Source organism: Lepisosteus oculatus, chromosome 8 (assembly GCF_040954835.1).
Source record: "Lepisosteus oculatus isolate fLepOcu1 chromosome 8, fLepOcu1.hap2, whole genome shotgun sequence".
NCBI lineage: Eukaryota > Metazoa > Chordata > Actinopteri > Semionotiformes > Lepisosteidae > Lepisosteus > Lepisosteus oculatus.
In genome coordinates this window covers 41,801,798-41,829,670 of record NC_090703.1, presented here as the reverse complement: position 1 = coordinate 41,829,670, position 27,873 = coordinate 41,801,798, and the positions used below count along the sequence as shown (strand labels likewise).

At 36.1% G+C, this 27,873-nt stretch overlaps 1 protein-coding gene and 1 long non-coding RNA gene across 5 annotated transcripts in view; one reads left to right on the top strand and one right to left on the bottom strand.

The window, feature by feature from the left end:
* Window positions 1-26,745, bottom strand: part of LOC107077870 (uncharacterized) — an 84,213-nt gene extending 57,468 nt beyond the window's left edge. The window contains exon 1 of the long non-coding RNA XR_001478849.2: window positions 26,587-26,745. This is a non-coding gene — a long non-coding RNA (uncharacterized lncRNA). The remainder of the gene's footprint in view (window positions 1-26,586) is intronic.
* Window positions 1-27,873, top strand: part of tenm1 (teneurin transmembrane protein 1) — a 342,106-nt gene that overhangs the window by 306,090 nt on the left and 8,143 nt on the right. For all 4 annotated transcript variants that reach the window (XM_015351452.2, XM_015351454.2, XM_015351453.2 and 1 more), the window contains 8 exons: window positions 4,336-4,490; window positions 12,048-12,414; window positions 13,517-14,027; window positions 16,360-16,532; window positions 20,205-20,440; window positions 21,091-21,384; window positions 22,773-23,160; window positions 26,595-27,815. In XM_015351452.2, coding sequence (XP_015206938.2) covers window positions 4,336-4,490; window positions 12,048-12,414; window positions 13,517-14,027; window positions 16,360-16,532; window positions 20,205-20,440; window positions 21,091-21,384; window positions 22,773-23,160; window positions 26,595-27,815 — 3,345 coding nt within the window. The remainder of the gene's footprint in view (window positions 1-4,335; window positions 4,491-12,047; window positions 12,415-13,516; window positions 14,028-16,359; window positions 16,533-20,204; window positions 20,441-21,090; window positions 21,385-22,772; window positions 23,161-26,594; window positions 27,816-27,873) is intronic.

Sequence of the window (27,873 nt, the reverse complement as noted above, 5' to 3'; positions counted from 1 at the left end):
TAGTGCAACTATAGTAATGCTTCAACCATTGTTGATGTAGTTGTACATCCTGTACCTCAAAACCATACCATGTTGTCATTCCATTTGTTATATGAATGTTTATTAAATTAATGTACAGAATAAAAGTATTTCCTTGTGGATAAAAAGACATACTGCACATGCAGAGATTTTTAGGTTAAAAAAGTGGAGAACTGTCTTTTTATTTTATGGGAGTATTAAAATTAGAGAATCCCCTGTTGAGATGTCTGTCTCCTCTAGCAAAATTTTAAAATAGTAAACCTCTCCTAGGAGTTTTCCAGCAGCTTTTTATGTGCATCAGATACACAGGATCTGATTGAAAGCTACGTATGTTTCTGTATGTGCGTTTGTGTTCTAATTTTAGAAAGAACAAATAATAGTTTTATTATACCAGTTTTCAGGTAATTTAACATGTAATATTCAGAAGTAAAATGAAAGAAAAGAGAAATGCATAGCAGATACACTCAGTAAAATGAACAGTAAAACTAAATTATATGTCAAAAGTAAGAAGAACGTTTTTAAGTGAGTTTTAAAAGATAGTCAGCAGTCACTGTGTCTATAATGAATTTTGGCACTGAGTTCTACTGACGTGATGATGCATAAGAGAAGGGACTTTTACCTGTTGTGAGGAGCCTGGCTTTTGGCAGAGTAAAAAGACCTAAATCAGCAGGTATCAGATTAAAAGCCTCAGACATGAGCAGGAGTATTTTAAAGTGCACTCTAAATTTAATAAAAATTCCTTACACTTATATATTTTTCTGGACACTCCACTCAAAAGTGCTTTACAGGCCATGAGGACTCTCCTCCACCAAAACCTATGTGTAGCACCCACCTAGATGCGACACAGCCAAAGTACACCAGTACACTCACCACACATCAACTATCAGAGGCAAGAGAACAGAGTAATGAAGCCAATTTATAGACTGGGATTAGAAGGAGACCATGGTTGTTAAAGGCCAGGGGAAATTTGGCCAGGACAGCAAGGTTACAACACTACATGTCATATTTTACAAGGAGCCAGTGAGATTTATATTAGACAATAGTAAAGATATAGAGTACTTTTTAGTTAGCACATGAGCTGTGAAAGAAGGTAAAAGATACTGTTGTAACATTCCATTTAAAAAAAATAATCAAATAACAATACATCATAAAAAATAGCACCAATGTTTAAAACTTCAGTCTAGCGTTGGATTTCACCACTGTGTAACAACACTAAGCCAGCTTTGCAAACCTTTTGTGAGCATAACCTCTGCCTTGTCACAGTTTAGTTTAAAAATAATCTGGTTCATCCATAAGAGGAACACCTGTAAAGTGCAGACACTGCAGCAGTAGTATATGATTTTGTCCATAACTAAATGAGAACATCACCAGTATTGCAGTGAAATCAAAATTTGTGATAGTGATTTTTCTAAAGCAATTACAGTAAATACTAAATAGTGTTGATCACTGTGAGAAAGTGTGGCAGCTTGAGATTTAAAACATTCAAGATTTACGAATTTGTGCTTGTGGAATCCAAATAGAAATAAAATCATCAAAAGGAAGTAATAGTTACTGTACATCTAAAATAATTTCCCACGTGCTATGTTGTGACACCATGACACCATGCCACTCTCAAAGCATAAACATAAAGGTTGAAGAAAATTATTAAGTCACCCCAAGTGCAAATCCTGTTCTGATGAATGATCAGAAACCTATTCATGACTGAGTATGGAGTTTATTGGATGTTAAAAGAAAGAATATAGTTTAGCATCTTCCATCTTTGGAAAAGTACTCCTGAAAAACACAAAGTCAATTGGATTTTTTTGTACATTGTTAAATTATCTCATCTGTAAAGTCACAGTATACTTTTTGTGAATATTTTTTCTTCTAAAATAATGCAAGCTAGTAGAATTACTATTGATTAGCCAAGAGTGCCTCACATTTGTCTATGCTGATGCAGTGTGTACCTTTACCCTCTACTGTCAGCATGGGATTGCATTAGTAGGGCATTACTTCTGCCAACCTTGAAAGACTAATGGGCTTTGCAATTTCTTTCAGAACTACCGGTTATTGAGAATGTCATTTTCCAAACACATCCTGTCCTTTTTATGGTCTGGTAGAGGAAAATCTTGTACAGGTTCTTTCAGACTTGTTATTTTACCTTAGAAATGGATGAAACCTGTTAAAACCAGCCAATCGAGCAATCACCTGATAATTAAGTCAGAAGTGTTAAATGTTTGGAAGATCTTAATATTTAAACAATAAGATATTATTCTATAACATGTAAATGGTTACTATTCAAATGACTGATTTTATTAAATCATATGTGGAATACTTGTTTATTTTAGTCAGTTGCTTTATTGACATACTATACGCATTAAAAGTGATGATTGGCACTATTTAAAAATGATAAAATAAAGACTATAATATACACAATGTATTTTTTACACAAAAATGTTTGTTTTGTAAAAAACTATTTAATATTATAGGGTTACGAAAATCAGTATTTGACCGAGCAGCTTAGTCAATCAGTGAAATAATTATTCATAACCCCCAATTTATTTCTAGCAATATACCAGAGTGGCTAGTATAATTAGAGGTACCTGAATTACTTATTCTTTGGCACAGCTTTATTGAGAGGAGTAATAATCCTGGCACACTTGGTTAAAGCAAATATTTATTACAATAACAAAACACAAACTATACTAAACACAACATACAACGCACAAGTTACTTTATGTACAGTATTTACAAACAAGGTGTTTCAGAGGCCAAACATTCCGGTCACCCAGAAAACTCCAGACTGCTACTAAGCATTAAACTCATAATGTCTACCGAGGCCACATAAGAGATGAGCTGCCTTCTAACTAAATACAATGTAACCTGCAGTTAAATCTCTATGCACCCCAGATGCCACAAAACAAATGGGAGCCTATATCCCTATTCATAAAATTGCACCCTATGCAGGAAAGACATTTCTACCTAAGGTATCTCTTATCCAGGAGATCTACTGTAAGTTCCATAAAAACACAGAAAAGCACGCTCTTCCTAACAAGGTTCAAATACTTACTGTAGCTCCAGTCAAGTTTCATTTGGATGATCATGAAGCAGAGCCTCTCACCTGGCGCAAGTTTCAAATCCCAACTCCTCCAGAACCCTCTCTCTTCTCCTTGTTTCCTGCCCTTTTCTCTTCCTCTTTTTCTTCATGTGATCTTATATTGTGTGTGTCTGTACTGCTCCTTGCCAATCATTAACCCAGCACTTCCCTAGGTATACTAGGGTAAACTTTACAATTGCTCCTGCTCAAGGGGCCCCCAGACCTCAGCAAACATCCTCTCTCCTTTGAAGTGTTTACTCTTCCCAGTGTCACAAACTTTATCTAAAATTTAAGAGACACTTCTTAGTCTCCTAAAGCTGTAACAATATACATGATATATTTTATAAGGGCACCTTTTTATCAAACATTTAAAAAATACATGAAAGTTGTACCTGTTAGACCAGGAGTAGTCAATCTTGCAGCTTCCATTCTGTGTCATTATAAGACATGAAACCTTCAAAAATATTAGATACTGGATTGAGCCTTAATTACTTAATTAACCTAGGTGCTGAAGACTACATTGACATTTAACTTGAATAAATACTTGCAGCTGGATGAAATAGAAGTGCCAGGGATGACCTTCAATGTATGAGACAGATAAGCATTTTTAAAATAATAATAATAATTGCTTACACTTATATAGTTCTTTTCTGGACACTCCACTCAAAGTGCTTTACAGGTAATGGGGATCCCCTCCACCACCACCAAGGTGCAGCATCCAGCAAAAGTGACTGCATGTTATTAAATGCTGTTTTTGTGGTGCCTTTGTGACTCACTGATCTCACAGTAAACAAGAACTGGAATTATTCTTGCATATTTAAATTAGAATAGTCCTTTGGGGTTATTTAGTTTACCCATGGCATATTTGTTCATTTGAAACCTGGAGTCACTACCACGTCGATATGTCTTTCTCGATATAACTTGAAAAGCACATTATTAATGGTTTTATTCCATGATGCAATTCAAAGAGAGACTCTTTGAATTTTAAAGAAGTTTCATTTTGCAGATCTGAATTTAAACACAAATAATTTAATGTTGTATTTCTGTTTTTCTCCCAAAAAATGTAAAAGACTCATAAAAAAATAAGAATCCATACTTGTTTAAGCTACTCCAGATGATGAACCATGGAACAGTCTACGCTGGTCCCTAAACTGTCATAAAATTAATCTAACATAGTACCTGCATCCAATAAAACCTTACCCATCATTTTTAATGTATTTCTCTTCCATTTTTCTTTCTAGGAATTGCTGTCGACAAAAGAGGTTTTGTATACTTTGTTGATGGAACCATGATTCGCAAGATTAATGAGAAAGGAATAATAACAACAGTGATTGGTTCCAATGGCCTGACATCAACTCAGCCACTCAGCTGCGACTCCAGAATGGACATCACTCAGGTAAACAGCCTCAGTCAGTGCCTGAGATACACACATTAATATTCATCTTATTATAGTGACTCAAAATCATTTTCGGCTAGAAGGCCTGGACGTGACTGTTATAAAACGTTGACTGTGACACTCATTTCCCCAGACTGCTGTTAATGTGTCTGCTACTTGCAGAGCACTCCAAAATGAAGAAGATTTTCATGTTAGAACATAATTATTTCTGTCTGAAACGTTTGATTTTGTTCCTCATTCATTATTTCTAAATAGCACCTCAGTAAGTGGAATAAAGTGATGAACAAGACACATAAAATGCATAAAATGTTTGTTTGAGTACTAGAAGCAACCAAACCTGTTTTGTTCTTTAAAAAATATGGTGGTAAAAACACAATATTTCTATGGTACATCTTCTTTCATGAATTAAATGAATGTTTAATTAAAGAATGGTTTGTAAGGCTAGCAAGAGCATGCATATCTATATAACATAAGGAGGATACACACAGAATTGAACATATTCTTTCTAAAAGCAAAATCTAAATAAAATCAAGCTTATAAAAATCATGTATTTTCATTTAATGATAAGATATTTTAGTGAATAATTTATAGAAATTCATTTTATTTGTTACATAACATTGGAAAAATAGAACAACAATTCTTATTTATTTAAATAAGTAACATGATTTTATGTTATTGGTTTTTGTTCAAAGACCGATATTATTCATGTTATTAAAAGTTCTCATTTCAAATTTCCTCAGAAAAAAACCTTAGTTGCTAGCATCTAAAAATGTGGCAGTACTGATAAAAATTGTTAAAAACTTAACAAACATTCTAATCTTGGTTCATTGAACTGTCAGAGCTCTGACAGCATTATATTGTGTGCTTATAAATGATTTAATCACAATTGTGGAGTTATTGACATTGTTACATTCACATTGTTAATGTGATGTCAAATTGAACTCTCTTGAAAGCTAAGAAGGTAGATTTGTTTATTCTTCTTAAGAACATTTTCTTTATAATATATTGGCACTACCCTCTGACTTTGTCTGTAAGGCAGAAACCTTTCCCAAGCGATACCAGGTTTCTGAACTGCAGAGACGCTAAATAGAGAATCATCTGATCTATGAGCCATTTTTCTTAGTCTGCCCCTTGTTAAATAAAGGTTCACAAAACAAACCTACCTTTATTAAGCACTCATAGAAACTTTTAAAATGCTGAGGCTGGCTGACCTTCCCAGTGACTGCCAAGTGATACCCTGCAGTTACTTGGAGCCACAATAATAGAACACATTAACCCACATTTAAGGGAATTTTAGGTGGGAAAAATCATGTGGGAAAGAGAAATGAACCAACGTGAACACATAAATCCATACAGAAGAACTGTTTTATCATTCAGACTGATAGTCATCCATTATGAGTGCAAGTGGGACTATTTTTTTTTCCTTGATATGTTCTAATGTTCTTTTACTACCACTATCATACTTCAGCTGAGACTATAGAAGGATAGCATTTTTGCTGTTGTGGTCCTCAAGCTCAGATTCAATTATACATTTTTAAAACATGATATTTGAAAGAAACAGAACATTTCCAAAGATTTTTTGAAATAGTGGACACTATTTAGCAGTTTAAAGAAACTACCATTTGTAGTGTTGGAGTGTTTTCAATTACATATAGTTATAGTTGTATCTAATTGTTATTTAGAGAAAATAGCATTGCTAGGTATTGTGACAAAAGACAAATATATTTTCCAGTATGGGTGGTTTGAAAGAATACAAACATAGTATGATGGGTGATTTAATATTCATGCTGCACTTATTTATTCATATTTTATGTTTCACCTAAAATCTTGTTCTTTTGATTCTCTAGGTTGTAGTTTTCCTGTATTATCTTCTTGGTTTATTCCCAAAATTAATATCTTATCAACACTGAGATTTAATTAATTAAATGCATAATGACAAATCATAAAAACCTAGCACCACACAGTAACCTAAAAGAACATAAATGTTACATACATGAACATACATTCATCCCTTTGCATAGATTACAGATTCCTACCAATGTTATCCGCCTACTTTCAAATATAAAAAAGATTAATAATTCTATTTTGCCATTCAAATAAGGTCTGGTGCAGTACTGTAAATGCTTCACAGAACTTAATAAATTTAATCATTTAATATATCGGTCATATATACTGATGGAAAAAAGAAACGCAACACCTCCTCCTCCACACTCTGGCCCTCCCGTCTGGGTGGAACAGGCTAAAGAGAGACTCACCATGAAGAGGACCTGATGCAACTGCCCGATGAGTCCATCATAGCCTATGTCTGGCCCAAGCCAAGGTGTGACGTCTAGGAGGTGTGAGCAGAGGGCGTCTGACAGGTCGCCTTGCTCTAAGGCCAGCAGCATAGTGTCACGGATGTCGGAAGGGACGAACCGTGGAATGACAGGAGAGCAAAAAGACCCTATGCTTAGTGGCGAGACGGGGGTTAGCCCGGGCTCAGCTGTTCAGGGAATGCCGTACAGAAATCTATGCCCTCAGGCTGCAGACATGGGGCGACCTGGTGCTAGGCGGGTTTCAGGACATCCGAACGTCAATGCTGAGCCAAGGCAGACCCGGAAATATATAGCCCCAGAGAGAGAGAAACACCGGAAGGACAGCAAAGAACCGGAAATGAGAGACAGGACAGAGGAGCGCCCTCTGGCTGCAGAGGGCGTGAAACATAGAGCCTCACTGAACTTGAACTTGAACTTGAACTTTATTGCCATATGTAACTGGTACTGGTACAATGGAATTCTCTGTCCTGTCACTGATGCAGGCATTGTGTCTGCCGACAGTTTCAGCAGCAGTACGGGTGGCAGATCTGAAATGATCTCTCAGATGCACCAGTCTGATGTGTCGGTCTTGCTCTGGTGTGGTCACTCAAGGACGACCGGACCTTGGACGGTCATCTGTCCTGCAGGTCTGATGAAACCTTCTCTCATAGTCTCTCATAGTGTCTGGCAATTCTGGTACATGACATGCGTGCCTGCAGCATGCCAATGGCCCTCTCCCTTGCTTCTGGTGATATTCGAGGCATTATGGAATGCACAGAAAGCTGACTAAGTGTGGCCTTTTTCTTGCAGTGACCTAAGCTTTGAATTAAGGCCTTTTTAAAGGTGACCTGATCAGGCATAGTTCCACCTGGACCTCATTGAGTAAAAGTACACCTACAAGCTTTCGTGTGACTGGCAAGTTGCAATGCCTCATTTAACAAGCTGTATTGCTGGTCAGAGGGCTTATAACAAATTAACAACATTTTGTGAAAGTACATAAACTATAACTATAGTATTCTCATTCCAGAAAATGTTGCATTTCTTTTTTCTATCGGTATATATATATTTAATATATATATATATTAGATATACAGTAGGTATCTGAAACCTCTTTGTGTCATAATTATTATATAAGTTAGATGGTTTTATAAAATATTAAATGTTAGGTATAGGTAACATAGGTTGTGACTATTTTGAAATATTATGAATTAAAAAAACAAAGCAGCTTCTGAAAAGAGAAACAGTATGTTCCATCAACACTGGATTCATCGGAGTTCCCCAGAAAACAATTAGACACAGTTGTATTAAATCTATAACACTCAATAAAAAGGTTGTAGTTCAGGTGGGTAGCTGCGTCAGCATGCGTAGGCTGAAAAGGAACAAGTAATAGGTTTATTCATGGAATAAACCTATTACTTGTTCCTTTACTCAATAAAAAGAGCAGGTTACAAAAATGCATATTAAAATATGAGCTTATGGACCACAACTATTGCACTGCTACTGTGTCTACTACTACTCAGCATGACTGCTGCAACACAGTAAGTCAAGGACCAAAATAAGTCCAAAATGTTCTATCATTATTGGTCTGAACATTTTAATAGAGACAGAACTCACCTCTGATTTCTATTTTCATCAAAGTTGGGTTTTAGAAGACCAATTACTTTTTTCTGAAGAAGGCCGATATTTATACTGTTAAATCACAGTTTTCACTAATGTGTTTTTCTGGACGTTTCCCTGACATTAAAACGCATTATATTATTTCACTAAGGACAACAAAATCCAAGAACTGAATGCTTTGTGAATGTTTAGAATACTTGGTGAGATAGATTTAGCGTAACTCACTTGGTTAATGGGTAGCCTCCCGACCATTAGACAAGGAGGCTTGAACCTCATTGAGAAGGACTGAAAGAAGGGGTAGCAGCTACTGTAGGTGGAGAGATGCTCGAGATGAATTCAAAAGGAGGTGTTTGTGTCGATATACTGTATTATAGCTACATTTCATAATGATGGTGATTCTTGCCTGTGCTGCTTTATACTGGCAGAGTGGATACACAGAGGGGCTGCATGTGTGCTCCACATTATGTATTGTCAAAACAATGTTATATTATTAACAAGCAAGAAAGAAGGTTCATGTGTGCTGGGAGTACGAAGTGGGAGCCATTCGCAAGAGAATTTCTTTCACATTTGTTACATAGCCCTATAGCCTCTAAACATACAAAGACAATAAATGTTTTCCTATAGCAGTCAGCAGTTTCCGGAATGTAGAGCCTCTGTTACCAAGAAAGTAGCTGCTGACTGCAGGAATTGATTTTGACATGGAGAATAACATAATGTTTGAATAATTTTACTTAGACTCTAACCTGTATCCTAGATTAAACTTTCTGTAATGCTGTATGTTAACTGCCATTCCAAAACCAGGTCTTTAAAGATTAGTCACTCATCTCACTTCCAAAAGTTTTCTTGCAAATATACAGAGTTTATAAGGTGTTAAAATTAATAAAGGTCAAAATGACGACGACGTCAAGAATATTACCTTAAAAGTCCAATATTAATCTTGAACAACCTGAATATGGGAAAACAGGCAACATTTCAGTAAAGTCTTGACATGATTAAAAATTGAAAAGGCCCTTTGCTTTTCTAAGAGAATTCTATCCAGAACCCTCAAAAATCTCACAAAAGCTGTTTATCCACTTATTTGTATTTGGTTACCTACCTTGGCCTTCTTTCTGATGTAACCTGACAGGTCCAAGATAAAGTGCTGGAAAAAGGCACTTAATTTATAAAAGTTTGATAGGAGGCCTATTGGATCAGTGCAGTAAAAGAAAATAGAGCTGTTTGAATGGCACATTCATAATGAATGAACACACCACAATAGCATTCTTGTTTATAAATCTCAGTAGAGGTCAGCTATGGTTTTCTCTATGCAATTTCACTGGTTAATGCGTCCATCAAGACATATAATATAACGCATCCTTCTAGTAATCGTCTAAAAAAGCACATAACATAAAAAAATCTTTTGCTTTACACTTTAGCCTTCATTTTTGTGTTAGTTTTTGTGGGATTCAAATCAAACTCTTATGGTGATATGCTGTAATATATGTAATTAAGTCAAATCCTGCTACCATGTTGTCTGTTATACCATAGCCTGGTCAGATATCAAAATCTAAACAAGGTTGGTCCTGGTTATTCCTGGGATAGGAGACCTCTAAGTAAAAACAGGTTGTCCCTGCAAGACACTTTGGAGGACCAGCAGAAGAAACGTTTCCTTATAAAATAGTGTTCCAAATTAATGTACTGTATAGGGACAGTCGACACAGTGCTATACTACTTGGTCTCTAAATATCTTGCTGTATTTTTGGGGGTATTGAACCCATGTTTAGGTAAAATTAAACTTTCTGTTTGTACAATCTGGCTATCTTTAAGTTTTTCATTTATTCAATTGGTGAAATAAGTACACACGCCTCTATTTCCCACTTATTGGGTCTGGCAGTAAACAATTGTTGACTTAGGTAGGTGCTACCTTTCATTGATGGGTTAAGTGGGTCCCATCCTATTCATGAAGAACTTTGGAATCTTTAGGGATGGAAAGTGTGCTATACTTATAAACTTACTGTACTTATAAAAAATCAAAATTATTACCAGTAGTTGTAGGAATCTGTAATTTCTTTTTCGTCTTCTTTGCCTGAATGAACGTTTTGTATTGGGATATAATGTTTGCTTGTTTGTTTGTTTGTTTGTTTGTTTGTTTGTTTGTTTGTTTGTTTGTTTGTTTGTTTCAAAACTGAGGGTGTCACGTGTCAGAATCAGGAAAGCTGTTTCAAGCTTTGGGGACTGCAAACACATGATTTTGCTAATTAATAATAATAATAATAATAATAATAATTGCTTACAGTTATATAGCACTTTTCTGGACACTCTACTCAAAGCGCTTTACAAGTAATGGGAACACAGTGCACCAAAATGTTCACCACACAACAGCTATCAGTGGGGAGGAGAGCAGAGTAATGAAGCCAATTCATAGATGGGGATTATAAGGAGGCCATGATAGGAAAGGACCAATGGGAAATATGGACAGGACACCGGGGTCCTAAGCCATTCTTTCAGATACAACAGTTTTTGCAACCCCTAAACCCCTGCTCTTAAGCTCTTGATTTTAGATTATGGAAATGAACGTTTAAATTGTCCATTGAAATGTAAGAAATTAAAATCCTGCTCAAACCAAGAGTGAATAGCATGGGATGGAGAATCAGATCAAAGCTCTAGGTTGGAGGGGTCTTCAATGGCTAAAATATTAAAGGCCCATATTTAGAATACATACCAGGTTTTGTAGTCTAGATATCGGTGAGCAGAATTCCCTTAACAGAGGTACACCAAGTGCTGGCCAAGTACTCCTAGAATCTAGTTGGCTTTGCTTCGCCAGAGGTCCTGTGGTTTGTTCTACATTTGTAGAAGCTTTGTGAAGCTTTTATTCCTGTGAATAAGAGTAACATCAGTCCACCATTTAATGTTAACTCTGCTGTAAATACTGCTGGGACTCACATTGCAAATAAAGGCAGGTGGTATCTTAGAAGCATTCTCTGTCCTGTTCCCTGAGGTGTTGACACATGTGTCATAGCTCTGAATCACGTGGATTCAACAGTTAATGACATCAAGTAGGGGAGGTTGAACAATTTCACAGTTTAGAAAAACATAAACAGAGTAGCTATGCATGATTAACCTGAGAGACATACCACAAATTGTGGTAAGGAAATTAAGATATGCTCTTTCAAGATGGCCTGATAAGATCACTTCTAAATAGGTGGGCTAGAGTAAAAATGACACTTATAAAACCATCTTATCAGACAATCAAGTGTCTGTCCTATTAATATGCAAAAAAAAACCCATACATTTTTTTCTTTTATATAAATGCTTAAAATAAATGCAATTTCTTATTACATAGGCTGGGGGTTTCAATTGATTTGAGCATGTAAATGTTACCTCTATTGTCCAGGGCTTGATCCCGGTTTCCAGTGAAGGGGAGAGATGAACATCTCACACATTTTGTACGGAAGTGCCTCTATTTATTTTTATATCCATACGTACTTCCATTTTCTAATTTATCCACGATAGAGTCATGGATGAGCCGCAGTCTATCCTTGCACACAACAAGCGCAAGGCAGGACACACCCTGGACGATACTCCAGTAAATCACATGGAATTATATATACTGTACATTACAGAACGCATAAGATTATTATTTTAATATATTGCATATTTCTTTCAGGTTCGGCTTGAGTGGCCTACAGATTTAGCCATAAACCCAATGGATAACTCGCTCTACATCCTGGACAACAACATTGTGATGCAGGTGTCAGAGAGCAATCAAGTTAGAATAGTGGCGGGAAGGCCAATCCATTGTCAGGTACCTGGAATTGATCATTACCTTGTAAGCAAGGCCGCTGTCCATTCCACCTTGGAATCAGCAAAAGCTATCAGTGTATCTCACCATGGAGTACTCTATATCGCTGAGACCGATGAGAGAAAGATCAATCGGATTCAGCAAGTCACAACAAATGGAGAGATCTCGATTATAGCAGGAGCACCAACAGAATGTGACTGCAAAATAGATCCCAACTGCGACTGTTTCTCAGGTGGGTTTTCAAAGCTGGTCTTTGGCCACCATATCTTTGATTGTGTTAGTTTAGTGTGGTTTTGTTATTTTTACTGAATTGAGATTCTAAATCTGTTTAATCTGTTTCATTGTTCCTGAACTCTTTGATAACTTGTAGTGTGGCATCATATTTGCTGTCGCAGAATGAGAAACAAACATGCAAAATGAGAGATTGGCAAAGAACAAGACACTTTTCTGTGGAAAAAAATAACTACAGCATAATCCCCTCATGATATTTATTTTAGCCAGGGGCTTAGAATGTAAATTATAATCTCATAGTCTCCGTTCTGATTTTGTCTACTTCCCCAGTCCATCTGTAAAACAGTCTGTTATGTTCCATACAGTAGATTGAGTACATGCTACTAGATTGCAATGATGATTATTATTTAATAAATGTTGTAGTAGTGTAGCAAAGATAGTCTAATTTGCCTTTCCTTTTTTAAGACAAATCACATTTTTGCATAGATCCTTCTTGTTGCTCTAAATGTACTAAATAACAATTGCCTGTACCCGACAGAATCTAATCAGTAGTATATTTTTTATTTTAAAACGTGAAAGCAAAACCTACAATACATACACTGTGAGCCAACAGTGTGAAACATTTACTATTTTTCATGTGGTACTTTGCATATTTTCCATCACGTCATGCTGTTAACAGATGATTGCACTCTTTGGAGGCTTTTACCTCCCACTTCCTTCTCTCGAGAAATATGCATCCTGTGCTACCCTGTTAGTTTCTACAAATTCGTGTCTGTCTACTTTTGGTTATAACCAACCCCCTCCCCCCAACTCAACTGCTGGCACACAGCACTCAAAATGGTTTGCCCCCTGGAGTAAATGAGATTCAAAAGCATTTCCTAATGTGGCAGATCTTTGATAAAAAATAATGATAAATGAAATAGTTTTTCAGCAAATCCTTCCTAAATGTGAGTAAGCCTGTGCCATGAAGGATTTTGTGAGCCGAGTTCCTAGTATGAACAGAATATGCCTGCTTTCAGCTGATGGGTTATTAAAGTGGCACTTTTCTAAAATTCTGATGTTTTTTTTTTTGTTCTTGGTTTCATTGTTTCTTACGTATTCAGGTGATGGAGGATACGCCAGGGATGCTAAACTGAAAGCCCCTTCATCCTTGGCAGTATCTCCTGATGGCACACTCTACATAGCTGACCTGGGAAACATCCGAGTCCGGGCCCTCAGCAGAAATAAACCTAATCTCAATCACATGAATATGTATGAAATAGCTTCTGCAGTGGATCAGGAACTGTATCTGTTCAACACCAATGGGACCCACCTTCACACGCTCAACCTTATAACAGGAGACTATATTTACAATTTCACTTACACAGGGGAGAAGGATATTAGCACAATCATCAGCAGCAATGGGAACTCTGTGCACATCCGTCGGGATGCTAATGGCGTGCCTCTCTGGCTGGTAGTGCCAGGCGGTCAGGTCTACTGGCTCACAATCAGTAACAATGGAGCCCTGAAGAGGGTCTCTGCACAGGGACACGACCTTGCACAGATCACGTACCATGGCAACTCTGGTCTCTTAGCAACCAAAAGCAATGAGAACAGTTGGACTACTGTTTATGAGTAAGGTTTTTCATTATTTTAACCCCCTCCCTTTATTAAGTCTCAAGTTTATTTTTTAATTGGAAAAATGAAAGTGGTGAGATCGGTGTCTCACTCTCCACCTCTCTTTTGATCTTTTTCTGGCAACACCCGCATTTGTAATCGAAAAAGACATTTTACAATTTGGTGCTGTTTGCTTTAATTTTTGTAGCAAACTGAAATGCCTTTGAGGTCTGTCATTCCATCTTTACACCATGGGTATTACAAAGGAGATGAAAATGACCCACAAAGGTTATGCTGTTGTTTGCCTCATTTGAAATCCCAATGAATTCAAAAGGGAACTGCATTAATTTTAATATGTACTCTCAAATATGTAAATAGCATCCGCTTAAGGTACAATCAAATTTGACTACAGACAAACAGGCTAAACTTTAATACTAAGATGTATAAGAAAAAAAGATGCATAGAGAAAAGAATAGTCTTTGTGATTTTTACAAAAATATATCAATTCTATGAAACCCCATTATTTCAATTTCTTTGTTTTTCCATTCTTTGTTTATTTGATCTTTTAACATCCACATTCTGCTGCCCTGTTTCATTTTTGAAAGGTTTGATAATATCTGATTTTGGTCAATTAAAAGCTAATTTGCTAACAACATAACTTTTGACTCGTTCCTTGGAAATCCAATTGTCAGCTGAACAAAAGAGGTATTTTTAAGCAGCATTTGGTCACCTGGGAAATTAACATTAGCAGTGCTGACTATGTACCGTATTGACGTTTTTGTGGTTTTATGCTCTATACAGTGTTACACAAAATTGTGACCCAAAGTTAGCAGATGGAAACGTTCCCTCTGGATAATTTAGCTGAATATTCCAGAAGGTTTAGTTTAGTGTTTACTTATTTGTTGTTTAGTAATGTTAGGATTGTAATGTTGTAAATAAAGTCTGTTATTTAGTTATGTTGGGATTTTATAGTGAATTTTATAGGAGTTTTATAGACTATTTTATCTAGACTAACTGCTACTTGTTAACTGGTTGGCTTTGTAGAAAAACAGCCTGTTATGAGAGCAAAAAACTGATGAGTCTGGTGTCTTCAGTAAGACATTTAAATAATCTATTCAGCTTCAGCACTTCATCTTTGTGCTTCTACTCTGTTTTATGATCTAGGAGTCAGCCATGAATGGAAACATCAGATGTTGCAAATATTATATTTGTAATAAGCAAGGATTTTTTTCCCATTAAATCTGTGTTTGGTGTCAGGCCACCAGGACATATACAGAACATATAAACAAATAACATCAAGTACTATTTAACATTCTTACAGATTAATGTACGAGTTATGACTTGTGATCCAAATATAAAATTTTGAATTGTATCCCTTTAACCTTAGGAAAACGTTAGCAGTATTTTATTGTTGTTGTTATTTTGCCATTATGACTGTATATATTTAAAGTTCAGTTTTAAAATGCAAGTTTCAAAAGTTTCAAAATTTCAAAATGAAATCATATTACTTTTATTATACATGATGTTGACATATCTGTCACTGTTTCTTAAATTTTAAATGTTCATCTTCGATTCTGTTTTCCAGTTTCACTCATGTTATTTTCCATGGTCATCTTTCCTAGATTTAAATCAGTGTTTTACTAGTGCCATCCAGTGGAACTTGGATGGCACTGCAAACCTTTGTTAAGTATATCTTTTGTTTTCTATAAACCTGCCAGAAGGGAATTGCAGATACACCATTAAATCCTAGCTAGCCTTCAGAATTAAAAGAACTCTAAAAGTAACATGATTAGGCAAAAAATAAAACCAAATGTTGTTTATAATTTGTCAGTTATAAATATTAAAGTATTAAGATAAATTAAGGAATGGCCAGGAATGGCATTACTGTAATTCTTAACCTTTTTTCTTTAATTACATTTAAAGATACTCAGCCATATCCACATATTTTGCTTCCTCTTAATTCCTTATTTACAGTTTAATGCTTCTGCTCCACCACTGTTTCCATTTGCTTTTTGTTTTTTTGTTTTTATTGGAAGGAATTATGTAGATAATACAGGTGCTAAAGGTCTCTTCAGTAATTAGGGATTAGCCAAAACAAAGATTTAAAAAAGAATGAAATGGAAGGATTGACCACCCTATCTTAGTAGCATAAGTTTTGCCTCCCTTTTCACAACTACAGTATGTTGTTATTAATGTCTGCGTTTAATTAAAAGTACTGGAATGCCTCGATGTTCTCATTGTTCAGTATAGAAACTGAAATATCATTCGTAACTATTTTGTTTAAAGTGGTCAGAATACAAAGCACAAATGGAATACAAATAGCAGCTAACTGTTCTGATTGCGTTTGTAGGTATAACAGTGAAGGTCATCTAATCAATATAACCTTTCCGACGGGAGAAGTTAGCAGTTTCCACAGTAACATGGAGAAATCTGTGAGAGTGGAAGTGAACACTTCAACCAAAGAGAACTTTGTCACTGCCACCAACTTCTCTGCCACGAACACTATCTACACATTAAGGCAAGGTATGTGTATGGAATTGTGATATGTTAAGGGGAGTCTCAAACTACAGTACAATTATCACCTGAGATTGAGTTCAGCCATTTAAAAGCCAACATAAATAATACATTGTGAACCACAGAGAATTGTATTTCAAATTTTAAATATTTTTTTATAATCCTGGAAAACACACTTATTATTTTTTCTCAGGATTAGAGGAATGTTTAGACAACATGTTATATTCCAGTAAGGTGGCATAAAAATCAGACTCTTACTAAATAAACACTGTTAAGGACTAAAATACTATAAATGGTATACCTTTAAAAATCACTTTTGATTATTTGCCTGTGAGTGCTTAATGCTGTCCTGTACATACGTAATAGTTCTCTGAGAACAATTCATATAATTTCAAATAACAGTGTTCTTGTGAACCTTGAAATGCCCCATTTTCCCAACTGTTATCAAAATTATTACCAATAAATTGTTATTAACAATTTGACTTATTGTCAAAAATTGTTACCAAGTGAGGGTCTGGGTTGCTGCTTTATACTCCTCTTAGAGTAATATCCTGCAAAAGCAATAATGTAACCAATTATGCTTAATGTTACAGGCCACTGTAAATGTTTGTCCAAGGGTAGCATTCATTTTTTATTGTTGATGTAAATCAACACCAGTACTATTAATGCAAGCATTTTTCATCAGCCTGAGAAAGAAATGGGACCTAATTAAGAGTTTGTGGTATTGAATGCTTTGCTCATTGTTTCTGTTATCTGATTAGTGAAGCACGTTGATTGAAATGTATCACTGTGCTTTGTCTTCATTGTAGATATAAATGACACAGATGCAGATGCAATTTAAGGTTTACTATTTCAGGAGTTTCCTTTCAAACAAGTGGTTCAGCTTTAAGCCACATCAATCTCACTCTCTGAACAGCGGTTGGAAAATGTATATGTTAAGAAGATATGCTGTCACTGCTGTTGAAACTAATGAATAAAGCTGAGCGTACAACAAAAAAACAAGAAGCAGCTAAACCTAAGTCATTGAAGTTAAACCCTTTCCTATTGTGTCAATCATTCTAGTGCAGACACTTGTTAAGAAAGCACTTAAGAAAACAGCAAAAAAGAAACAAGAAACAGACGACAAACAGAATACACAAAACTGAAAAACCTAAGGTTGAATCGTTTATATTAGAGAATCAAAAATCAAGGCACTATGGTTAACTAAAACAGTATATATTTTGATATTGCATACAGAGGTATTGAGAGAAAACATCACAGCCTCCTTACACTGTTTTCACCTGAATTAGTATTGCAATTTAAGTTTGAGACTACATATTGGCAGCTATATAATATAGTTTTGAAGTGCAGTTTTAAATAATGCTTGTATTGAATAAAGCCTGATAGCTCTGTAAAAATGAAAATGAAAATCTTAAATAATATAACACAGCTTTAAATAGAATAGCTTTGTTCTCTGTAACATCGCATAGACTAAGAAAACATAAGAGGGTGTAACCTGTTTCTATCGACCCAAAGCTAGGTGGGTCATCCATGTGTATTCATTTTAGATAAATTAAAGTATATATAAACTTCTTATTTATAGTAATACTAAGTGATATATATTTTTTAAAAGATTGTCCGTATCTGCTTCAATTCATATTTTTCAAGTTGACAAATTTATTTTTGTACTTATGAATTCTGAAAATTATTTTTAATATTGTCAGTGCAAACCCATACATAAAAGAAAACTTGGAAAGCCTTCTAGTCCAATTCAAGTAGAGAAAATACTGTCTTACATGAAATGATAATAAAATACCCTTCCTCCTAATTATAATAATCTCTACACAATTAAGAACTTATCTCCATGGTTAATAAGTTATGAATCCTGTTGATGTAACCCAGCAACTATTATCATTTTCTGGCCTACCACTTTTCAAATAGCTTGTTATTTTTGAATGTATTCTACTGGCTGACCATTGATGGTGAATATACAGCATATACGTAGTCCCAGCTTCTGCTATATAGGACACAGTTATTTTACCAACTGGTTTTAGAATTTGAAAAGAAAAACAGGGGGGAAGAGGAAAAACAGAAATGAGTGTTTCAGGGAGAAACATTACCTTAGCAAGACAAATGGCTCTTAGATAGTTGTTATTACAGACTAAGTGCTCCAGGGAGAATAACCAGTTTTAATGTTCTCACTAACTGGAGAATCAGAGATTACAGAAATCTACAAAAGCTGAAACCTGCCAGTTAGCCCATTTTATGCTTGCTAGTGAAGAAATGGAGTCTGTAGCCACCTGAATGCATTATGATGATTAATGATTTCTGATTTTAATAAATTGAAATGGGGTTTTGTGCAGGTGAAAATTTATCAAAAGACTTCCATTGACTTGTTTGTATCTTTTTATCATTACTGATATAATTAGTGTAGTGCTTCCCGCAGGCAAGAAGAAGAGCTTTTATTTATTTAAAATGTGAAAGTGATTTTATACCTTTGTTTTCAAGCTGAACTTTTAGCTTACGGGAGGCATGTTTTTTTTAGACTGAGATAGCTCTCAGCTGCATCTGACTTCATACGTAGCAGTGTGGTGGTTTTTGTCTTTTTTCATTTTTATAGATATGTATCACACTGGGTGCGAATCAGACATTTTCAGTGCAGCTGGAGTGTGAACATGTGCATGCTATGCATAATACAATGTAATTTGTAACTTTTAAAAATGCGTATCTCCTCATTTGAAAATGTGAAGTGAAAACCCAGAATCTGACCTGTTTGAGTAAAAATGTGGTTGTTCCAAATTCTTTTTTACACTGTATAGAATAGGTGTAGAGGTACAAAGTGTTGGGTTTTACAAGGAAGATGATATATTGTCTTGTGCATAGCTGCCTTTCTAACCAGCTAATCACACATTTGCAGAAGAGTGAACAAAGTATGTGTGAACAAAAGACAACATGAGACCTGAAATTGATCAAGTCAAGTAACAAATGTAGTTAGGCATTTCTATGTTATCTTTAAGTTTAGCTCTGTGAAGATTTTGCAAAGGTGTGAACTGCTGGCCCAAAGTCAATTATAATTGGGTAAACAGGAAACTGAGGCATAGTGAATCTGGTTCCGATGTTTTTCAGTCTCATATTAAGACACACATTATAATCAGAAATGCTCCATGAAGAGCATTTTGTTACTTTTGCAAAGCCTGATTTTCCTTCATCTGAAAATGTAGGCAAGGTTTAAATAACACAAAGAGTCATCTTTAGAAACCTTATTTTTGAAAGACTTATCTTACATAAAGTCCAAATTAAAAACCAGACTAGTTTATTGCATTTTCACAACTTTTTTTATTACATAAACATCCGAACACTTCACGTCTTAATGTGTTATTTCAATAATAGCAGAAACAACAGAAAATGTCTACTGAAAAAAGTCAAACATATTTCCTGCTTTAGTGAGATCATGAAGACAAAAACTAGAAAGAAAACACTAACTGCTCATCATTCTAGTGCCATCATTCATGCTTCTATTTTTTTTTTGTTTTCACACTTTTTCTGGCAGTTGATGAGAACTCGGTGTGCCACCACCTCTGGGAAAATAACATTTAAATGAGATTTCAGTATGTGTCAGCAAATATTGTGGTAGCAGAATGCCCGTTGCGATTTCGGGTAGATTTTCCTAAATCTGTTCCTACTTGTTTTTGTGTCTCACAGACAATGCACAGAACACGTATCGTGTCAGCGCCGACGGATCCCTGCGCGTGACCTTTGCAAGTGGAATGGAAGTGACTCTCAACACTGAATCACATCTCTCTGGAGGCGTGGTGAACCCCACAGTGGGCAAATGCAATATCACCCTGCCTGGGGAACACAGCTCTAGCCTCATTGAGTGGAGACAGAGGCGGGAACAAGCCAAAGGAAATCATACAGCCTATGAGCGACGGCTGAGGGTAATTTCATTTCTTCATTGCCAATGCAGATACTTCAGAACATTTACTCATCCTTAAATAGCTGTAATGCCAACTTCTCTGTAATAATGTGAGGTTAAATTCTATAAGGTTCTCTCCCCTTTCTAAACCTGCATTAAGTATGAGAATTGTATGTTTTAGAAGTATGTAATCATAAGTACTTGCACAAAAATGCGCAATGTCCTTTTTCCCCCCCAGAAATTTACTTCAGGGCCTGCATACTATTGTTTTCTCCTTTCTTGGTGTACATTCTCCTCCTCTGAATATAAAAAAACAAACAAAATACAACTGATTGGGACAAGTTTCATTGTGATGATATACAGAGGTTCTACTTTGTTTCATTTTGGAAGAACAAGTACAACAAACCATAAAGCTATTTTGAAGGATGAAAAAAATACTAAAAAATGAACACTGGTGATGAAACCAGAGATAGCTTTACATATTACTTGAGATGTTTTTTATCTTTGTATTTATTTTTGTCATGCATTTTACATTCCATAAATAAACATTCACTAGCAAGTTAGTCTACAGCTTTATTACAGTATGTGTATATAACTGCCATGAAGTTGTATATGTTTCTTGTTTAAGTTTGATTGTTTCACTAATCTTATATTGTTGATATTCATTATTAGGCTCATAACAGAAATCTGCTGTCCATAGACTTTGACCAAGCAACACGAGTGGGCAAGATCTACGATGATCATCGAAAGTTTACCCTTAGGATCCTGTATGACCAAATGGGTAGACCCATTTTATGGTCTCCTAGTAGTAAATACAATGAGGTCAATGTCACTTACTCACCTGCTGGCCTAGTGACCAATATACAGAGGGGAAACTGGTCTGAAAAAATAGAATATGAGAATGGCAGGATTATATCCAGAACCTGGGCCAATGGAAAGATATGGAGCTACACATTTCTTGAGAAGGTGAAGTATGGCTGACATGACGTGTTTTTTGATGATTGCTAACAGTTCCTAACCTATTTTACCAGAGATTTTTTTTTATTTTTAAGGATAATTCCACCGAAATGTATTTAAACGTTTTGTGAAATTGATCACAAGTTTGTTTGATTTGCTGTCCTTTGTTATTAGATCCTTTTGTAAAATGTGGGTAGTCAAAACCTGTGACCTCTGGGATATGTAAACACCCAGAGAAAGAAAAAAAGAAGTAAAAAGTGTGTTTTTGTCAGCATGGTGTAACATAAAGCTTTTTATGTGTTTTTCAATAGTTTATGTAAATGAGAATTTACTAATGGTGATATCTTTAAGTATTCATTCCTTCCTTAATTTATATACATAGTGGTCAAATATGTTAATATGGTAAAATATGTTTATATTCTGTATTTAATATTTATTTTTCCTACTTATAATAGGTTAAGCATGTCTCCTCAAAGAATTCACTGTATTTTATTTGCCAGAACTGATTTTTGATTTTATGACAAAATATACATTTTCCTCCATTATGAAGAGGGTATGCATATACTGTAGGACTGAAAACAGAGGAGTCTAATGGTTATCGAGATCTGGAACAAACTACACAATCATGAAACTAAAGCAGATGTTTCAATCAATAAGCTACTAACCAAGCAAGCACAAATACCTGAATGGTCTCCTCCAATTTCTGTAGTTTATATTTATTTTTAAATAGGAGATTCTTATTAATTCCAGAGTCCTTAGTACGGTTTCAGTTTTTGGCATGCTCTCTGTGTTTACATGGAAGCCAGATGCTCTAGTGTCTTGCCATTTCCCAGAGACAGGCTGCCTTTCTAAATCACTCTGTGATAGTCTGGTGTTCCATCCAGAGGATGTTGTGTGTCTTATACCTGTGATTGCCATGAGACTCACCAGGATAAGCAGCTTTCTGACAGTGAATGGAGTGTGTTGTCTCAATAGTGTCTCTTCAGGGATGCCAAACTTGATATTAGATGGAAGATGCAGTATTTTTCTTACCAATTACTATATGCTGCTCTAAATTATTTCCTGTAGATAATACTCTATACAGTATGTATCATTTGTGACTATGTGTGTTTAATAGTACCTTCCATTCAGATCCTGTTTCAAAGCATATATTTATAACTATTTAATGTTTAACAATGAAGACCAGATACCACAAAAACTGGAATTCAGGTCCCCAGGCAGAACATATTAGATAACATTTTAGATCTGTGTCTGAAGAACCTTCTAGTTGGCAATGTAATCCTCTTATTTCTGGAAAAAAAAAAGCAATTAAACTGTATTTTTCACTTATAATAATAACAATATAATTGACAAAGATTTCTGTTAATGTCTTGGTCTATTTTTCTTTCTATTTACAGTCTATAATGCTACTTTTGCACAGTCAGCGAAGGTACATCTTCGAGTACGATCAGACGGACCGACTCGTGTCTGTCACAATGCCCAGTATGGTACGTCACAGCCTGCAAACTATGCTGTCTGTGGGATGCTACCGGAACATCTATACCCCTCCAGACAGCAGCACCTCTGTGATCCAGGATTACACTCACGATGGCCGTCTGCTTCAGACACTGTACCTGGGAACAGGGCGTCGTGTCCTGTACAGATATACCAGGCAGTCGCGCCTCTCTGAAGTCCTGTATGACACCACACTAGTCACCTTCACCTATGATGACTCTTCTGGTGTGGTCAAAACTATCCACCTGATGCATGAGGGTTTCATCTGCACTATCAGATACCGGCAGACAGGTAATAAATCTTTCTTAGTTTTACTCATTGGTTTTAAATTAAATACCATTAATGGAGTTCATTATTAAATGCTTATCATGTTAATGCTTATTATACTTAAATATTATTAACTACTAACACTTTCATTTAAAAATAGTAATAATAGCTTTATTAAATTACCCGGCTCAGGTGAACAACAACCCAAAAAAAAAACAAGAGAGACTCAATGCTAATGCAGAATTAGAAAGTTTGGGAAACTAAAGAAAGAATAGGAATAAAGGTATGATTATTGGACTGAACATATAAAAAGTAAATGTGAAGTTTGCAAGAAGTTTACTTCATAGTAACATTGCCAAGTCGACTAAAGAGTGAAGGTTCAGGACACACTGCTCTGAAGAAATATTGTTACAGACAGGGTAAAAGAATGGAATGAATGAGAACGTCATAACATCAAAGCAGAATCCTTAACCATACAACATGGTCAGCGAACTTACAGTGGATTGAGTTTGGGTTTAATAAAAAGTCCATTACATCAGAGGAGCATGGCTCAAGGGATTAAATGCAGTGAGTGGGATTCCTCAATGAGTGCCAAACCATTTGAAAGAATGGCTGGGAAGTATTTGGTGCTGAAGCCAGCTTAGGTAGCGCTTTGAGGAAGTGGTGTAGGAACCAGAGGTGATTCAAAGAACATTGGATCAGAAGGGATGGCGGTCCAAGAGACTGGCATGGACTCATAATTAGTGGAAAAATTGAGATGCAGTGCTCTGCAGAACTGATCCATGAAGGTGACATAGTTTACAGAAGAAAAAATTTCTGAAGATGGGGAGGCTGCAAATCCGGTTTGAGAAACAGGGAAGAGCAATCTGTATTAAGAATTAGTTCCACATAGAACACCAGACGAGATATGCAGCTACAGTATAGCTCGTGAAACACAGAGATAGTGATTTAAAGCACCTTAATTTATAATGTGTACCACAGACATATTATATAAGTGCAGACATTTTGGCTGAAGGTGAAACCCCAATGTAGAGCGGATGATGATGATAGGGTACAATTCTCAAAATATTACAGAGGAATTTGAGAAGATTCATGAGGCCGGGGAGCTGTGAGCAATTATCCTCTATGAAGGCTGTAAAGCAATGGATAGTGCAGCATAATGAAAAGTTGGAGGTCATCAGGAAACAGAGGGTCATCATTATAGAAACGATTCTGTTCCATTGCTCCAGGTACAGGAACCATGGCCTTAATTTACTGTGCAGTTGGTGTCCATGTCCAGATGTTATGGAGGAAGCAAATTTGAGAAGATAAGTTATGGTGCACCTCAAAGAAACAATATGCATAGAGCAGGCTAAGTGAACGAGGAGGTTGAGGAGCTTGCATTGAATAAGGGCGGCAGCAAATGGTGGTATCTTAATGCAGCCAAGCATGCCTTGTGATAAGGAGGTGTGAAAAGTTAGAACCAAGGACGATCTCTAGAGACCTAAAGGAAGGAAAGTTTCCTCTATTGAAATCTAAGTCAAGGTTGAAGGTTGAATAGATGGGAAATCAACTGAGAAAAGAAGGATGGAGGAAAACTTGCACAGTCCGAGGACTTAGAGTATAATAGTATTTCTCTCATGATAGTATGAAGTGTCTAAGGTTTGGGGTTAACAGCATAAATTTAAGGGCACTGAGGAAGGAGATCTGAGCTCTGGGAACCCTTTCCGCCCCAGGGCTTGGTGGGCAGAACAGTTTGGAAAGAAAATCAGGGCCAACACCACACCAACACCAGGGGGAGAAGGGAAGGGAACCCTCAGTTTGAGAATTCACTGCTTTTATGTACTCTCTATTTTCTATTTATTAACCAATTTAAAATCCCGGTACACACATTTCTCTGAATTGAGAAATTGTACTCACTCTTGGGATAAATGTATTTTGTATTTCAAAGCAGAGTAGGTTCTCCCCTGATTCTGAAGGATCCTCCCATATCCTTTTAGAATAGCTGCAAAGAATTGATTCACCAAGTTTAAGTTACCGCACATGAATGCTGCTTTTAGTATTGAAAAACATTGCACAGAATTGTGTTTGATTTAAAACTCACATAAGCAGAAATGAAAACTCGAGATCTCGCAATCTATAAAAAGAAATGTGAAAATAACACAATACAAATGAATCTCCTCTAAAAGACTCAGCTGACCTTTTTGAAGACACTCAGGAATGTCAACCGTAATCTGTTGTTATCATTTTATTAAACACACATGTTGCATTTGTTGAAAAAACATTTTTGAAGTAGCCCATACTGTCTTTAGAAAAATAGAAAAGAAAATATTTTCCATTTTCCTGCTAATAAGTTGATGAATGTAAAAAGTTCTATCTGTGTTTTATCTGGGCAGCTGGAGAAGCAGCAAGAAATATTGTTGGTCAGCTTTAAAGTGGATTTTAATATTCACTAAATTAAGAGAGATTTAGCCAGCCTTAATTGATTATTATGGAACTCATTGGTTGAGAGTTAACAAAGCAGGGATGTCAGTTTTTAAGCTGACACAATATTGGGAATTTCTTTACCATTGCTTAGTTTAATAATGATTTTTAGAGAGGGAAAAGTGCTAATTATTCAGAAGATGTCACACGTGTAAAATCAGTTTCTCACTGATGAGTTTTGATGCACTTTCTGACTTTTATGCTAGTATGAAAAAACGTTATATCTCAAGAAGAGATGCATCTTGCTTGAAAGCAAATGCACAGGCACTTGGTCAGACTACATGTAAAACCCTTTCAAGTTTCATACAGAAAGGCTTAAAGTAACTGCAAAGAACCGTGGTTCTTTTAAAATTCAGGGCCCTAAGTGAAAACAAAACACATCAGAAGAGCACTATTTTCTGAAGCATGAAATTCCAATGACAACAAAAAAACACTTGCTGATGACCCCTATGGTAACCTTTTTAGAATCTGTTTTTCTCACTTTTTCCAAAAACAAATTCTAAAAGACTGAATAATGTTCAGCAAGGCTAGAAGGGTTTTACATCAGCAAGGCTAGAAGGGTTTTACAGTCACACATCATTAAGTTCAAATTCAACTGTTTTCTTTATAGCTAATTTAGATCACACCTGTTCTGGTACAGCAAGTAGCTAATGGCCTGATGTCTAAAAAAATGGTTAGTATTGTTTTTCTGTAATTCTAGTTTACAAACTGTTCTTTCCAGGTCAAAATGAAATTCAATTATATTTCTTAAATAGCTCTTCATTGCTACTATATATACATTATCATGCTTAGAAATGTAAACTGACAACACATCATAATACCATTTCTTCTATCAGTTTTAAAATGCTGTGACAGCTCTGAGCACTGAATTTTGACAAAAAAATGTAAATTTGTAAATCTTACAAAAATAGTTACACATTTTTGTAATTTCTGTACTGTCTTATAAAATGAGGAAAATTGTTTCTGTTTCACTCAGAAAAAAATTACCTTTACAGGGCCTCTTGTTGGGCGTCAGATCTTCAGGTTCAGTGAGGAGGGTCTCGTAAATGCCCGCTTTGACTACAGCTACAATAATTTCAGAGTGACCAGCATGCAAGCAATGATTAATGAGACTCCACTGCCAATTGACCTCTATCGCTATGTGGATGTTTCTGGAAGGATTGAACAGTTTGGCAAATTCAGTGTTATTAACTACGATCTCAATCAAGTTATTACCACGCATGTAATGAAGCACACCAAGATATTCAGTGCTAACGGACAAGTAATGGAAGTCCAGTATGAAATCCTGAAGTCCATTGCCTACTGGATGACAGTTCAGTATGACAATATGGGCCGAACCACCATCTGTGACATCAGAATAGGTGTCGACAACAACATCACGCGGTACTCCTATGATTATGATGCAGACAGCCAGCTTCAAACTGTGTCAGTGAATGACAGACCACAATGGCGCTACAGCTACGACCTGAATGGGAATATTAACTTGCTCAGCCATGGCAACAGTGCACGACTCACGCCACTGAGGTACGACCTACGAGATCGCATAACAAAATTGGGTGAAATACAGTACAAAATGGATGAGGATGGATTCCTTCGTCTTCGGGGTAATGAGGTCTTCGAGTATAATTCTAACGGATTACTGAGCAGAGCTTACAACAAAGCTTCGGAGTGGAGTGTGCAGTACCACTATGACGGTCTGGGTCGACGGGTGGCAAGCAAGTCAAACCTAATGCAGCACCTCCAGTTTTTTTATGCCGATCTTGCCAAACCAACAAGAGTCACTCACATGTACAACCACAGCAGTTCTGAGATAACATCCCTGTATTATGACCTTCAAGGACATCTGATTGCCATGGAGTTAAGCAGTGGTGAAGAGTACTACGTGGCTTGCGATAACACTGGAACTCCTTTAGCTGTTTTTAGCAGCAAAGGACAGATAATTAAAGAAATATTGTACACCCCATATGGAGATATATACCAAGACTCCAACCCTAGCTTTGAAATAATCATCGGATTCCATGGGGGGCTTTATGACCCCTTGACCAAGTTGGTTCATCTTGGTCGGAGGGACTATGATGTGATTGCAGGACGGTGGACCACCCCAAACTATGACTTGTGGAAAGAACTGAGCTTACATCCAAAGCCTTTTAACCTGTATTCTTTTAGGAACAATTATCCAGTTGGGGATTTACAGGAAGTCACACAGTACACAACAGGTAAGAAAGATCTCCGACTAATTTTATTTCAAAGAATGTAATAAATTCCTTCTCAGGC